This window comes from Neofelis nebulosa, chromosome 1, assembly GCF_028018385.1.
Source record: "Neofelis nebulosa isolate mNeoNeb1 chromosome 1, mNeoNeb1.pri, whole genome shotgun sequence".
Lineage (NCBI taxonomy): Eukaryota > Metazoa > Chordata > Mammalia > Carnivora > Felidae > Neofelis > Neofelis nebulosa.
Window position 1 is genome coordinate 233,614,521 of NC_080782.1, and position 17,395 is coordinate 233,631,915.

The 17,395-nt window shown below is 43.3% G+C and overlaps 1 protein-coding gene across 3 annotated transcripts in view; it reads right to left on the reverse strand.

Moving 5' to 3' along the window:
• Window positions 1-17,395, reverse strand: part of B3GLCT (beta 3-glucosyltransferase) — a 108,009-nt gene that overhangs the window by 51,771 nt on the left and 38,843 nt on the right. For all 3 annotated transcript variants that reach the window (XM_058688178.1, XM_058688196.1, XM_058688189.1), the window contains 2 exons: window positions 11,306-11,442; window positions 4,791-4,854 (listed from right to left, as the gene is read on the reverse strand). In XM_058688178.1, the coding sequence (XP_058544161.1) occupies window positions 4,791-4,854; window positions 11,306-11,442 (201 nt within the window). The remainder of the gene's footprint in view (window positions 1-4,790; window positions 4,855-11,305; window positions 11,443-17,395) is intronic.

The following is a 17,395-nucleotide window of genomic DNA, read 5'->3' on the forward strand; positions in this document are numbered from 1 at the left end:
TATATACCTTGACTAACCAACTTGTTGAAAACATCTAAAACTGTTGGATAAGATATCTTCAAAATGATTTTAAATGGATTGCTAAATCGCCACAAAAGTATGGAACTTGTGAGGACAAACATGCAAAAGGAAGAGCTTGGGGATAAGGACAAGAAGGGTAATTTTCCTCAGTAGGTAGAGGACTCCGGTGATGCTGTTTCTGGTAGGAGTTAAAAAATAAAGACTATGATGCAGCTAAGGTGGGAGGTATCTGAGAGCAAACCCCACTATAAAGCTAGGACTTTGGAGCTAGATGGAGGGGAAAAACCATTTCCAGATCTCCTTTGAGATCCTGTCATCAAATCCCAAGCTTCCTTAGTTTGTGCCACCAGTGTGGGCCAAAACACTTCAAACAGTAATTTACAGCAGTCAGTAGAACCCTCTAGCAGCAGGAAAAGCAAATGCAAATCCTTCCCGGGGAACCCACACCCTTAACGTAGGACTCCAAGGATTACCACAGATACGGTTCCAAGCAAGACTGTTCAGAGGAAAATCATAAAAAGCACAAAGACATGAGCTGATGACCCAGAGCCAGGAGACAAACCTTAATCAGACCAAAAAGACTGCAAGTCTTGGAATTATCAAACATAGATTACAAAATTACTGTGAATATATTTTCATAAAGAAGTAAAAACTTTCACACGTCAGCAAAAAATGTGTTTAACGATCATATAAAATAAGCAAATTTGAAAAAGAAAGGACTAAAACTTTTAAAAATAAAAAAACAATTGAAATGAAAGATGTAATGGTTAGGATAAGTAGTATATAAAAATTAGGGAATTAGGGGCACCTGGGTGGCTCAGTAAGTTAAGCATAGGCCTTTGGCTCGGGTCATGACCTGGCGGCTCGTGGGTTCGAACTTGGCATCGGGCTCTGTGCTGACAGTGCAGAGCCTGCTTGGGATTCTCTGTTTCTCTCCTCTCTGCCCCTACCCTGCTTGTGCTCTCTCTCTCAAAATAAATTTTAAAAAATTAAGGAACTAAAAGATGAAGGTCCCCAAATTATCTGAAATAGCACAGCAGAAACAGAGGGGGCGGGGGAGGGGGAACATAAGACAAAAGTTCAGAGAGCTAGCCCAGATCCAGGAGGAGACAGCAGACAGAATGAGGATAAGAACATACTTGAAAAGACAATGGCTACGAATCTCCAAAATTATGTAAGGGTGAAAGAATCCCAAGCGAGATTTTTTTTTTTTTTAAGTCTACATCTAGACATCTCATAATGAAACTGCAGAACGCCAAAGACAAAGAAACAATCTTAAAAGCAGGCAAGACAAAGGCAGATTACCTACAAAGAAGCCACATGAGACTGATGTTTATTTCCCACAGCAACTGCCACAGCAATAACAGAAAAGCCAGAACACAGTGCAGTGACCCCACTGTGATGAGAGAAAACGACAGACAGCCTACGATGGTAAACACAAGGTAACTATGTTTCAAGAACAAAGCTGACATAAACGTTTCGTTCATTTGTTGTTAAGTAGGCTTCAAACCCAGCGTGGAGCCCAACGCAGGGCTTGAACTCACAACCCTGGGATCAAGACCTGAGCTGAGATCAAGAGTCAGATGCCAACTGAACCGCCCAGGTGCCCCAATGGAAGTGTTTTTAAGGGAAAAAAATGGGAATTTATGACCTCACTATTAGAAATTCTGAAGGACATGCCTCAGCAAGAATAAAAATGATCCCAGCAAATACATAATTAAGCTCATACAAATGTTAACTACATAAAGATAATATTTGAGGGGTTAAAAAGATGCTAGACAACAAAACGTATATAAATCGTGAGAGGGATAATCAGAGTTCAATTATTCTAAGTCCCCTGAATTTTTTTTTAGGTGATCAATTAACTAGCCATTATTAAGAATGCATGTTAAAATATTTAAATGAAGGTACAGTAAGGCAAGGTAAGTACCAGTAAGGTACAGATACAGAGACTGAACTTCCAAAATAGCAGAGAAAGACAAAATGGGAAAAGAAACAACAAAAAACAGACATTTTAATTTTTTTAATGTTTATTTTTGAGAGAGAGAGAGAGAGCACAAGCAAGTGAAGGGCAGGGAGAGGGGGGGCACAGAGGATCTGAAGCAGGCTCTGTGCTGACAGCATAGAGCCCAATGCGGGGTTTGAACTCACGAACTGTGAGAACGTGACCTGAAGTCAGAAACAACTGACTGAGCCAGCCAGGTGCCCCAGAAAGTAAGGAAGTTTTTAAAATGAGCCAGATAAAATGAGGGGCAAGGGATAAAACGAAGTGTTGGGAATCAATTCAAATATAATGGTAATCATGTTCAGTGTAAATGTAAATTTGCTACCTGGTTTAAAGACAAAGACTGGCAAATTGGAAGAGAGAAAAAAAAAAAAGATATGTCCTTTTTAAGAAAAAGAAAAAGACATCTATGCTGAGCATAGAGCCTGCTTAACATTCTCTCTCTCTCCCTCTGCCCCTTTTCAGCTCACATGTGCACATGCTCTGTCTCTCTCAATCAATCAATAAGGACATAAAGGGGCTGTAAGAAAAAGATGAGAGAATTATGAACCACACACCAAAAGAAAGCTGGTAAAGAAATATTCATAACATTAAATACACATTTAATTCACATTAGGGCAAAGAGCATCACAAGAGATAAAGGTAAATTCGTAAGAAGACATAATGATTGTAAGCCTGTATGCATTGAGTTAACAGACTCTCAGAATATAAAAGGCAAAAGCTGGCAGTTACAAGAGGAGACACTGGCAAATCCACCATTATTATGGAAGATTTTCTCATTCCTCCCTTAATAAATGACAGATCAAGCAGAGAAAAGTAGAAAGAAGGAAAGGAGGAAGGAAGATTAACCTATTAGATTAAACCTACTTCTCCTTTAATCTAATAAAGAGAATATTACACCCCCCCCCCAAATTATAGCATATACACCTTTTACTTCACTTACGAAAAGGAAACATGAACTAGGCCATAAAGCAAACCTAAAAATATTTCTATAGACCACAACAATACCACGTTAGAGATCAGTAACAAGACACAATAACAACACACACTGATATGTTGGGTCACAATGAACAATGTATTTTTTAAAGTGGGTCACAGTCAAAAAAAAAAAAAAAAGTTAAAAGGCCTCTGCCCTAGAGAAACACCTGCAGAGGATTGTCCTGACACACATCCAAAATGCTCATAGAAGTAATGATTATAGTAGCAGAAAAGTCATGGCAATCCAGAAGCCCACCACCAGGAGAATGGATAAGTAAACTGAAAGAGTCATAGGAGAGACTACTGCAGGAAGTGAAAATAAGTTCAGTAGGGCTGCACGCAGCAACACGGATGAGTTTCAAGTCAGAACAATACTCATGGTGCAATTCTGTTTACACGAAGTCCAGAAGGATACAAAACTGCATGATATGGGGGCACCCGGGTGGCTCAGCCAGTTAAGCGCCCGACTTCAGCTCAGGTCACGATCTCCCAGTTCTTGAGTTCAAGCCCCGCATCAGGCCCCGTGCTGACAGCTCAGAGCCTGGAACCTGCTTGGGATTCTGGGTCTCCCTCTCTCTCTGCTCCTCCCTCTCTCACACTCCATCTCTCTCTCTCTCTCTCTCTCTCTCTCTCTCTCTCTCTCTCTCTCTCAAAAATAAACATTAAAAAAACTGCATAATATGTTATTCAGAGATACAGTCATATGATGAAAACTATGAAGAAAAGGAAGAGAGAATTCAAGAAAGTGTTTAACTAGTGAGAATGAAGGGGACACAGGAAAGCTGCATTCAGGTAGTCTCAAAGCGACTGATGATGGGCTAGCTCTTAAGCCAGGTGGTGGGCTTTTAGATATTGTGACTGATCTTCATACCTTTCACATGGGTTAGACATATTTTCTGTGTGTACTTAATTTTTAATAGATTCCTGAACCTGGGTATCTATACCAAAGTTGACTTTTCATTAAAAATATCTAGGCAGGCCTGCACTTTCAATTAATCGCTCTTTCCTTTCTATGGGAGAGAAGAATGATTTTTTACATGTATGTTTCTCCTCAAATAGGCTATTTCATCACATTCAAACACCTGAGAAGGTAAGGTGCTGCGAGTGCCCTTATTTGGGCAAGTACTTATTTGGGCAAGGTGCCAGGAGCACATGTCAAGGTTGACCCCACTGTCCCAAGTACAGATTCCTACAGAGGGAAAGGTGGGGCCGTTTTAGGCAGTGAGATGCGCCTGTGAATGAAACCCACAAAGAAACCTTCTTAACAATGATTCAGGAATGATTCATGATGGGACCCCTGCATCTAGGACGACAGGTCACAGATGTCCACTAGACGCCAGGGGTGCTGGGGCCCATCCAGGCTGGCATGCCGCAGCTGCCTGCTTAGGGCCAACTGCCTCAGTTCTGCCCCAGAGGGCCAAGGACAGGGACACGACCGAGGCATATGTACGACCAAAGCACCGAATAAGACCAAAGGTACTTTTGCGACATTTGTGCATGTTTTTAGAAATCCGCCTCTGCACTCATCCACCTAGCTTTAAAAAAAAAAAAAAAAAAAATCAAGAATCACAGATGCAACCTTTTCCACTGTTCCTTCTCCACCTACGTGATGAAAGTGAGTTTAAAGAGAAAGGCCTAATTTGCTGGAGAAGAATTACCTTGGTGGGGAGAAAATGTATAAATGCATTGGGAAGGGATGCGCTGGCAGGGAATCAAAAACACCTTTTATAGCAAAACACGTGAATTCTCAGTTGCTACAACTTTTAAAAAAGAAAACAAGACGTACCTCATGTTTTAAATCTATTGTGAAGTCAGATTTCAGGGATTCACTCCTTAACCTCTTGGTAAGCCTAGAAAACAAATACAATTTGAGGCTGTTTTCTTTTTTGTAATCAGAAGAAGCATCGAACAAGAAAAACACATTCTCCAGATCTTCTAATGTTTGAAAACAGATACAAGTACACACTGTAACATAAAATTAAGAGTTTCACATTCCCTTGAGGCAAAGCACTTGTGGAAATGGAATTATTTGTTGACCAGGAAACCAACACAAGCCTTTTTGCAAATGGAACATTCATTGTTTCAACATCTGGCAAATAACGTAAAATACACTATAATAAACTAAATGCCTTAAAAACAAAGCCACAAAGTTTGGTGACTCCTGATAATCTTTACACCAAATACTGACAGAGAAAGAGAACAAAAAAGAAAAAAAAACTTGCATGACAGAGAAACAAAAGTTGCTACTTTTCAGTCTCCTTCTTTTAATAACCCAAAGAAACTACAGTCTGTGGAGTTTTTAGGGGGGAGAGAGAATGTGGTTTCAGGAAAGAAGAAAAAAAAAAAACCATTTCAAGTCCCTTTCTTGGTTAAAGGGTTAAAGAAATCTTCAGCAGTCCTTTCGGTGCAGGTGAGAGCACCGCCGGTGCCCAGCTTCCCAGTACCGACACAGCACTGTACCCCCCCCCCGCCCCCCGCCCAGTGCACACCTGCCCACGCCTCTCCTGCTGAACATCTGCCTAGCACACCCACACCCAAACCTTACCTGGCAAACCTTTTCTTCCAGATCAAACTCAAGGGCACTTTCTCTGCAGAACTTTGCCAGACTTGCCCACCAGCATAAGTGGAAACTTCCTTTGCTCCCAGAATAGGAAGGAAGCTCCATTACTTTGATCACATGTGCGACATCGTGTTGTGTATAAGTCCCCTTCTGTGCCACAGCTTCTTTGTATGGCCAGCACCGCCCGCCCACCATGCCTGGCCAAAAGGAGCACTCGGGGAGCTGCCTGAATGATGAGGGCAAGATATGCTTTGATTCCAAGCTGGTGGGACGGAATTCCGTACGTAACCAGACCGCTGAAATACATACGGTTCTGTATTTGTGACAGGGCTAGAGACTAGACCATCAGTCTCAATTACAACCCCCCTAACACATGTTTTAACTGGAGACAAATCATAGTGATTTTTAAAGGAAAAGTAGTAATAAGTGTCAAAACTCTTTACTGAGTTTTCAGCCTCATTGAGCCACAAAGATTTCTTTAAAAATTTACTTCTAATTCGAGGAAAGATAAAGAAGGACACAGGTTATAATTTATGTTTAGTATTGAAGCATTTGTCTCAGGGTGGATACTAATGCAGCTCGGCAGCAGATAGCTCCAAAAGCAGCCCACGGAATCTCGGTCACATTCCTGTGCAATTCCTGCCCACAGAGTTGTCAATAGGAGTGGGTGAGGACACGTACAGAGACAGCATTCTCAGATATACTCCCGATAGACAGTGAGAGAAAAAATTCTGCCCTGGCCTGGGATCTTGTCCAGTCTAATTTGTGCTCAGTTCGAGCCAGTTTTTAACTTTGGAATCTGGACTCCTGCTAAGTGCCTCCAAACTCTGATCAGATCACCTTCATACCTGGGCTTACTGCCACAGGCAAGGGACACAGAATTGTGATAGGAACCAAATGGCATGTGACATCCATTGTTAGATGGCCATGCATGACAGGCCCCTTTTTACTAGACAATAAGTACCTCCGACTTGTTACCCTCAACATGCGCTCTACTGTTTTGACTTTTCAAGTTTCTTTCTCATTCCATTCTTGAAAATCTGTATTTGGGGGAAATCTCAGAGAGGCAAAACTTGAAGACCACTGATAGAATTTCTTTAAGATGAACACTGACTAATCTGAGGGTAAACAGATATACATATATACATTTTTTTTGTTTTTTTGCTTGTTTGTTTATTTATTTAGAGAGAAAGAGCACGAGCAGAGGAGGTGCAGAGAGAGAGGGCGAAGAGAGAATCCCCAGCAGGCTCCGCAATGACAAGATTATGACCTGAGCCAAAACCAAGAGCCGGACGCTCAACCTACTAAGCCACCCAGGCACCCTGTATACTGACATTCTGTGGCTACGTCCAGGAGCCCGTGGAGTCTACCATAACCTTAAGTGATCGTTACCTCGACATCACCAACTTCATGTCAATGAGTCGGTCTCGTGAGCCTAAGTCGGTCGGTCACCTTGAAAATATGGTCAAGTCCTAAAAGTGTGCAAGGCATTCACCTAACTTAAAAGGCAAGTCCTGGGGCGCCTGGGTGGCGCAGTCGGTTAAGCGTCCGACTTCAGCCAGGTCACGATCTCGCGGTCCGTGAGTTCGAGCCCCGCGTCGGGCTCTGGGCTGATGGCTCGGAGCCTGGAGCCTGTTTCCGATTCTGTGTCTCCCTCTCTCTCTCTGCCCCTCCCCCGTTCATGCTCTGTCTCTCTCTGTCCCAAAAATAAATAAAAAACGTTGAAAAAAAAATTAAAAAAAAAAAAAAAGGCAAGTCCTAAAATGGGAACTAGGTTTCACTTTTCTATACAAGACAGCACAAGGGTTTTCCAAACGCTAAGTGCAGTGACCAACAACACCAGGGGAAAAAAACAAGGGCAGAAATTCCAATTACTTTGATAAAATACTTCCTCATTAAATATTCAGTTCCTGGAAAATAGGACATTTGATATTCAGCTTGCCTATTTTTAGAAGGCATTAAGTCATGTCCCAATAATACAGCTCTAAAGACACAACCACCTAGACTGGAAATTTGCAACAGACAGAGGGCCTCTTCAACTTCAAGTTCCTAGCTGACTTTTACAGTCCCATTTGTGAGCTAGTCAAAAGAGCAAACTATTGAAGGAAATCTAGGTAAGTTTTACTGGTGGAAAAACAACAGAAGAAAACAGTAACAGTGTTCTGTAAAAACACTGAAAAGTGATCTATTCACCACTATGGCAGAGCCCACATTTTTGTTTTGTTTTTGTTGGCAGGGGAAAGGGAGGGGAGGCACACCAAAGACCATGGATGTTAATTAACCACAAACACTGTGCAGCTTGTTGGCAATCGTTCAGCGTTGTAAAAGCAGACGACACGGAATGCAGAAGGCTGACTGGTGCCTTACTCCTCTATCATGCCAGAGTTACAGGGGAAGGGCTGGACATTTCCTGAACTTGAACAAAAGACCAGCCTTTTGGCCCCAATTCCCTTAGCCGCAGTTCCTTACATACCCCACTGCAGTGGGGCCCTCGGTACTCAGAGTAAGCTGCCACTTGCCCATAGATGTTTTCAGCGACTTCGTAAAGAGGACGAGAGAAGCATGTGCCCGTGGGACCACCTCCACAGAACACCAGGTCATCCATAACATAGTCTCCCCTTAATAAGACCAGTATCTTGGCTAGTGCAGAACCTGGAGCACCGGTTCGCAAAGGCCCCGGCAGTGAGTCAGTGGTGAGCATGAGGTAGTTATGAGCGTAAGCCAGAGCCAACAGAACCTGCCAGGGCTTTGGCTGCCTCTACATCTTATAAGCAGTGAAGCCGGACGGCAGAATTCACAGACCCAAGAGGTTTTAAAGAACAGGTTATGCTTTATTGCATGCAGGGCAAGCAAGGAGTTGGGCTAAACGGTCCTTTAAGAGGATTCTAGGAGTCAAATATGGTGCACAACAGAGACTACTTTCACTCACGTGGTTTAAAAGTAAGTCAAAAGGAAAGCAATACTTGGGGCGCCTGGGTGGCTCAGTCGGTTAAGCGTCCGACTTCGGCTCGGCTCATGATCTCGCAGGTTGCGGGTTCAGGCCCCGCGTCGGGCTCTGTGCTGACAGCTCAGAGCCTGGAGCTTGCTTCAGATTCCGTGTCTGCCCCTTCCACGTTCATGCTCTCTCTCTCTCTCTCTCTCAATAATAAATAAACATTAAAAGAAATTAAAAATTTTAAGAAAAAAGAAAAAAGGAAAGCAGTACTTAACAGTTATTGATTACATCTAACTCAGGAAAAGGTGAAGTGCATTCCGCATCAAGGCACCACCAAGGTCCTGGCTAGATGGGGGAGGGAAAGAAAGTGAAACTATAAACTACCGGATTTGTTTCCCAGATGAGTGGCTTCCTGGATCGGAAGGGAGATATGAGGAGAGGGTTATACGGGCTTCAGAGAGATGGTTACAGCCCGGGCTTGCTGCCCAGGGTCACAGGTCTCTGAGTTTCTCTCCAGCCCTGGGAGAAGAGTGTGGCGTCTGCACTCGGAACAGTGCACCGCACAGGACAGGGTCAGCTGTACTTGTCTCTCTCTCGGGGGACTTGGTCCTCGGGGAAACAGAAGACGACAGACTGACGAAGAGCTTCTGAGTCACAAGGTGGAGAAACCACAGCCACCAGAACTTCTGCAGAGAAGGCAGCCCCCGTAGTTCCAGGCTCTGAAGCCACAGGGTGAGGACAGACCCAGGGGAAGGCGACCGCCGGGGCGAAGAGTCCCGAAGGCCCAAGGAACGGCCGAGGGGCTGCGGTGTGCCACTCGTGGCTCCAGAGAGTCCAGACAGAACACAGGGAGCTGAACTGGGCCCAAACACAGGGCTACAGGACATACTGGGAGAAGAGTGTCCTGGGGGCTCCCGCTCTTCGAGCGGCAGCAAACCCAAGCTGAATGAATTTGAGAATAAAGATGACCCTGGGCCGCTGAAACGCAATATTTTCCCCTCACCCCTGCAGAGAGCGCAGAGCAGAGCCAGGCCAACCAGTGCAGGGTGAGAAGGAAATGACAACTCTCTCTTCTCGTTGCCCCTCCCCTCCTGCCCAGGCCCTCCAAGAATGGGGCCGGGAAAACGTTATGAGCCCTCCTAGGCATGCCTGGCACAGGCTGGGGGCAGGGCGTCCTCGCCCGGGAGTCTCAGGACGGGTCTATGGGTCACACGTTTTAGTCGGAGATAACAGATTCCACTCTGGCCAATTTGGGCACAAAGTGCACTTATTAATGCATATAGTTGGCTGAATTACTGGACAGTCTGAATAGAGAGGCTCTAGGCTGAGATCCCCAGAACAACCTCCAGATTTATACTCCAGAAATGGGTCGTCAAGGAGCTGGGGCCTCTGCCACCGTCAGGAAGTACCGTCTCGGCTGCCAGCCCCCAAAGGACTCCTCCTCTGTCATGACCTCTCAAGCCAAATGGACCACCAGGCACCGTCTCCTTCCCCATATGACTGAGTGCATCTGCCTAATGGAGACCATCTCACTTGGCTGCTCTCTAGCAGCAAGAAAGGCTACACAACATGGAAGTTTCGTTGTTACTGTCCCTTTGCGGATTCTACATTGGGAAGGAGGGTCTTACGTCGTTAAAAAAAAAAAAAAAAAACAAAAAACCACTTTCCAATGTCAAGGGAGGAGTCACCAAGCGTTGGCCAGCCACAAATGAGAAGGTAGGACTACCGTGCCTACCCAGCCCACATCCACCACGGGCTCAAAAGGTTTCTGAGACTCTGAACCCTAGAAACAACACGCCCAACGTAAGAAATAACAGAAACCCTCCATCTTTGAAGATACAAAGGCCACAACCGCTTTACCAACTTTCTCTTCCCTAAAGAACAAAAAACACATAATAATTAATCTGAAGCATTCAAATTAAAAGCCTGTCAACAGGGACGCCTGGGTGGCGCAGTCGGTTAAGCGTCCGACTTCAGCCAGGTCACGATCTCGCGGTCCGTGAGTTCGAGCCCCGCGTCAGGCTCTGGGCTGATGGCTCTGGGCTGATGGCTCGGAGCCTGGAGCCTGTTTCCGATTCTGTGTCTCCCTCTCTCTCTGCCCCTCCCCCGTTCATGCTCTGTCTCTCTCTGTCCCAAAAATAAATAAAAAACGTTGAAAAAAATAAAAAAATAAAAAAAATAAAAGCCTGTCAACAGTCATGGTTCTCCTGAATTACAACTTAATTATCTTTCCTTTTCACCTTGAAAAAAGGCATTATTGTGATCATACACGCAAATGTCTGGGCCCGAATAGCTATGGAGCCTCTGATTAAGTGTCCCTCTTGCCCGGCCCATGTTTAAACGTGTGTACCCACGCACATAATCTGTCATCAGCTCCCACCCCGGGCAATGTTACTGATTCGTCTTCTTCCTGACAATCAAAATCACATCTGTAGCTAACCAGACCCATTAATAATAGTAATAACCCCTCTGGGTGTAGAGTTCTCAGAGTACTTATGTGCCCTCCCTTGGTCCCACAGTTTACTACTCACCTTATTTTGCAGGTGAGGAAGAGGAAATAAGGAAGGGGTGAGTCATCAGTCTGAGGGCACTAGTAAGTGACAGAGCAGAAGCAAGAACCTCAAGGTTCCTCAGGCTCCTGTTCCAGGTCCTCCCGCCCCACCACACACTGTCTCGGGCTGCAAAACTCACTTGGGATCCGTCAGTTACAGGACTCAGTGAAACAGAAGTTGAATCGCGCGTGCGCACACACACACACACACACACACACACACACACACACACACAAAGTCTAGTAAATCCTTACTTGTTTACAAGTGGAATACTAAGAGCCCAGCCAGCAGCGAAGTCTGGATATTTAAAAACGGTAGGATTTTCAGAAAAGGCATAATGGTGAATTATTGTAGATTCTTCATCATGTAATGCTTTCCCTAAAAACCATTCCTGTCAAATAAAGATATAAAATGTCATTTTCTTAAAAAGCCATTTCGTATAGGACCAAAAACAAAGTCACGTCATTAATTTTAGCTAATTAAACCCTCTGGGCGATAGAGAATTAGCACAGATTATTACTTTCTAAAGCATTTTAACAAAAATGCAATACTCTATGATAAGCAAGATGGCATAATCTTTACAAAGAGAGTAGCTTAGTATATTAACAGGATCAACGAAATGGCATCTTTATGCCATAAACACGTAGAAGTGGTATTTTATAGAAAATTCCACATCAAAATACTATTAAGGCAAAGAAAACAGTGTTCCTTTATGCTATGCTGAGGTCTGCAAAGGAGAATCTGAAAAATTCCTTCCAGAATCAGTGCCTATTTTATTCGTTTATTCATTCAATTAACATTTAACATTTATTCCACATCACGTGAGAACGCAGCTTAGGCAATAGTGGGGACACAGAAAATAAGTAAATAAAGCAGTTTCATTTGGTGACTGCGATGTGCTATGATGAAAACACAGTACCCAGGGACTTCCCTGCAAAGAAAGGGAAACCTCTCATGAGCTAACATCTGAACTGACAGTAAATAATACCAAAGGGCCAGCTAGGCACAAATCCAGGGAAAGGCCATCAAGGCAGTTCATACACAGTCCCAAGGTGAGAAAAGCTTGATACCTTAGATAAAAAAGGAAGTCCAATGTGGCTGGAATACAGTGGGTATGGGGAAGCATGGTATGAAAGACAGTCAGGGGACAGCCGAGGGTGCATTTTGGACGCCCATGGAAAGCAACACAGACTTTACTCAAAGTGCGGTAGAAGGCTTACACTTCTGGCCACAACAGAATAGCCTGGATCAGACCTGCTCTCCCACTGAGAGCAAGTATTAAAGCTGGAGAAAACACTTAAACCAAATCATCACGGGCATCGGAAAACAAAGACAGAGAGTAGATGAAGAAAAATATCCGAGAAAGAAGGGAAGCCCATCCATGGGAACCCCAGAGTCACTCCCCCCAAGGTATTTGCTGGTTCCCATAGCAGCCAATGGCACACAACAGAAGGCAGCAGCTGGGACCGTGCAGCCTGCTGGACTGAGACAGCGGTTGGGGCTGGAGGCTGCCAACAAGGTAGAGATTTAAGTGGATCCAGAGAAAGGAGTCCCAAATTCTGCATATGATTTCCCTTCAACTCCTAGGCTAAGAAAACAAAGAAAAACAACACCAACAAATAAACAAATAAACAAACAAAAACCAAGAGAAGAACCAAGTGGAAAGCAGCAGTAGAGGGCGTAAGTGCTGACCAAAAGCTCATGTGCAGGATCTGCTGGAAGAAAGGGATCTAGGAGTAAGGGCAGTCTGTAAATAGACCTACCTAAACACGGTCTACAACCCGGAAAAATATTGCTCGTATAGAAAGGAATATCATCCACAGCCTCTTCAATTTTTCACATGAGGTATCTAGCATTTAGGGAAAAACTACCACATGTGCCAAAAAAACAGCACCAGAACAAAAACAGAGAGAAATGAGATGCACAGATAAATCAAATTCTTCAGTTATCAAAAAATAAGTAGTATTCACATATTTAAGGAAATAGATGAAAAGATAAAGAATTTTACCAAAGAGCTAGAATAAGAAACAAAAGTCAAATGGAAATTCTAAAACTGAACACTGCAACTGAAATTAGGAATTCAGAGGATATTAGACATAAGAGAAGGTAGGATTAGTGACCTGGAAGGCAAGTCAGTAAAAAATATCCAGATTGGTGTATAAAAAAGAGAAAGAAAGGAGGACAATACAGAAAAGAGCATAAAAGCAATATGGGACAGAGTAAGAAGGTCTAAAACCAATGAAAAATTGGAAGACCAGAATAGGAGGAATAATAGAATGAAACTGAGTCAACATTTGAAGGAATACAGCCTTAGAATCTTCTAAAACTAACAAGAGTCATCAAGCCGTAGATTCAAGAAGCTCCCTAAACACCAATAAAGATAAGTACAGAGGAGGCCACAGAAGCACGTGGTCAAAAAAACCAAAGATAGGGGCGCCTGGGTGGCTCAGTCGGTTAAGCGTCCGACTTCGGCTCAGGTCATGATCTCACGGTCCGTGAGTTCGAGCCCCGCGTCGGGCTCTGTGCTGACAGCTCAGAGCCTGGAGCCTGTTTCAGATTCTGTGTCTCCCTCTCTCTGACCCTCCCCCGTTCATGCTCTGTCTCTCTCTGTCTCAAAAATAAATAAACGTTAAAAAAATTTAAAAAAAAAAAACCAAAGATAGAGAAAATCTTAAAAGTAGCTTGAGGGGAAAAGGGTGGACACATTTCTTTTAAAGCAACTAAAACAAGGCATATGGTTGAATTTGTAAGAGAAACAACAGAATGTGAAGGACAATAGAACAACGTCTTTACAGTGAGAGAGGAAAATCACTGCCACCCTGAAATGCTGTATCAAGTGAAACCATCTCAGCTGGAGGTGGAGGCTTTTGAACAGGTGCGTGGCATGATCTGAATGAGAGGCGAGATTATCAGGATTATTAGGCTAGATTATTGAGATGCTAGCTTATTAGGATGGCAAGAGTAGAAACCAAGAGGCCAGTGAGGAGACCCTAATAATTGTCGAGGCAAGAGAGGATGATAGCCTGGACCAGAGAAGTAGTATTAAATATGGAGAGAGGAGGAAAGAAAATGTATTCTGGAGGCAGACTCAATGGAATATGCCAACACGGGGTTGAGGGAAACAGAGGAATCAATCACGAGTCCTAGGTTTTGTTTTTTTTTTTACAGGAGCCACCTGGATGGACCATGATGCCATTTCTGAGGTGAGGGAGACTGAAGGCGGGAGAGGTTTAAAAGGGGCATTAAGAGTTCAGTTTTGCACATGTTGGATTTGAGATTCCGATGAGACAAGCGGAGGTATGAAGCAGGCAGTCTGACACAGGAGCAGGCCACGCATGGCTCACTCCCTTGGTTCCTTCATATGCTGTTCAAAAGTGACCTGATCAGCAAGGTATTCCCTGAACATCCCATACAGAATAGGTCAGCCCAACCCCATTCTATCCCATATCTCTCTCACTCTGCTTTCTTCTTCTCCGCAGTTCTTATTACCACCTGACACGCTGTCTGCACTTTCGCTCCTTGCCCATCTCCCCTGCCACAAGCTTATTCCCCTCCTTGTGGACACGGAAGCTGTCCATTTTGCTCACTGCTGTATCCCCACCAGCATACCTAATGCGTAATAAGTGCTCACCAGTTTTTGTTAAATGAATGGAGCAAGCCCAAGAAAGCTTCAAAAGGCAACTACCCTATTAAAGAAGCGAAAGTAATTAAACCAAACACCCTAAGTCCTAAATGCTTTGCATATTTTCTCTATTTCAACCATCACCACCTCACTCTCGGCTCCTTATCAGAAAAACGAGAGCAGGAGGGACACGGTATTGTTTCTTCTGCTTATGGGTGTGTCCCCAGTACCTCCCAGGCTCTTGGTTTCAGTCAATTCAGCAACAGGTCCTAACTGAACACATGTAAGCCATCAACAAAACTGTGTGTGAAGGTTACAGAACTACATCATGAGCTTCTTCCCGATGCTTTATGGAGATTTTAAGTCATCACTGGGCAAGAGGGATAATTATAAGGCAAATGGCTTTAGCTTAAGATAGAAAATTCGTGATCCTTTTTAAAAAATCAATACTATAGCACTTTATCAAACTGCTAAATGTTACCCAACGTGAAAATCATCACATTTAACCTACCCTGTCGATATAGCTTGTTTAAAGAAAATAAAACACTCCAGGAGATTTTCAGCACCTTTCTCATGAACCCTTCACTGTTATAATCTCCTGTTGCAAATACAATTTTATGCAGAACATGTTTCTATGTTTTAACTCCTAATGGCAGTGTCCAGCTATTATCTAGTATATAAGATTGTTTTCCAATATTTGGAAAGGGAGGAGATACTGTAAACTAATTTAAGGGAGAAATTAATATGGAATCTGTTGGAAAGGGCACTTCCCCTATCCTTCTTAATGATTTTCTTAATAGCTTCATAATAAAGACAATTATAATCAAGATAAACTGTAAAAGAATAACTCAGAGAATGTTCTGTAAGTATCAGAGAATTACTCTTTACCAGCACCCTGGTGTCACCTCTATTAAAAAAAATGTCAAGACATTTCAGCAAATGCATGCTCACATTAAAAGCATACGGCAGGGAAAAAAAGAAAAGAATCCAGCAAGACACAGAAATTTATAGAAATCACCTGGAAAGGCAATTTAACAAAGATTAATTACTTTAATAAAGATCAAAATTTCTCATTTAAAATATTGTATAACAGCATAAATTTGCATAAGAATGACAAAGATATGGAAGGGGAAAAGACATCAGAATCCAAAAAAAAAAAAAAAAAAAAGGCCGATGCTCTATAACACACGACATAATTATTATTTTAATAGAGTTTATTTGTGTCACTAGCAAAGCCAGGTTGGCTTTATAGCTTTGTAAAATTTCAAATGGTAGGGGGAAAAAGCACACTGGTTTGAGCTAACTTAAACATTATGTAATCTTTATTTCCTAATGCTAGTTTCAAAAGAAATAAAGCATCCTAGATTTCTTTTTTAAAGGCTGAGTTCAGAAGAGAGGAGGAAAGCATCTCATTTTACCTCTGTTCTGTACTTGCTTTTCATGAACTTGCTTTGAACTTTTAAATTTATCCTTCCAATTTTCATTAAAAAGCACAGTGAGTCACCATCTTCTGCACAGAATTAGAGCCATGGATAATGGAAAAATAATCTCCAGGTGAAATGAACACTAGGAGGAGATTAAAACTCCTATATCCTAAAAAAACATTTGGGAGTTTTTCTCGAGTCAGAAGGAAACACAGCAGCCTAACAAATGTTTTACACGCAACATGGCCAAAGTACATGGATGCTGGTTAGCATCATCTGAAAAGACGGGATGAGACGCATTCGTAATTCTCTTCTCCTTCGAAGGATTTTTCTTTCTAACCCAACAACCTGCTCATTCAATTATGTCTGTATCTTCCCAGAAAGCAAAAGCACAAAAAGGAACCATAATGGACCCTTGCGGCTTTTAAAGAACATCGAAACCAGTGGTTCTGTTAAGGTAACAAACTTTCCGGTGTTTGAGAATGGTCACTGGTGCCCAACATCATTCGTCTACATCAACAAACCAAGCAGACACCCAAGAAGCCACTTTTCCTTCCCCACACTCTCATTAAGCCTGATTTAGTTCGGGAGTGGGCACCAGAAGAGGGGTGGGGCAGGCATCCAGTGGTACCCCAAGGGCCCACTTCTGTTTATTCCAAGTTTAAAGATTCCATGTGGTGATCAGGGTATAACCCGGGCTTCTCCAAGAGAACTGCAGACCTGATGACTCTCGCCATGTCTCCAGGACATCCTCCTGAGACACAACGTGGGCCATCAGGAAGGCGGCCATCACGGGGTTATTCAGCCATTCACAAATACTCACTGACCACCCATTACGTGTCAAATGCTCTGCTCAGTGCTAGCGACTTAGAAATAAACAAGATCCACTTGCTACGTCGTATCTGCCCAGAATAAAACAAAACCTGACAATATGAAAGATACGGATATGGAAAGCCGCACTGAACTACTAACACAAGATGCCCCCGTTACCTCCAGACCTTCGCAACTTTTGTTCCCTCTGCTTAAAACACTCTCTTCCTCTCCTGTTAACTCTTACTCGTCCTGCAGGACTCAGATTAAAGTTCACCTCCTGTCGTGACCCTTCCAGATTAGGCTGGATGCCCTGCTATATGCTTCTAACAGCACCCTAGGCTTCCCTGACTATAAGCCATCTCCCTTTTCATTGCTTCTTTAATGGCTTGTTTTCTCCCTGTCATTCTGTACCAGCCATGTCATCAGGATGTACATCTGTCCTAGCCCCTGCTGTCATGGTGCTTGACACACAGTTGGCAACCAAG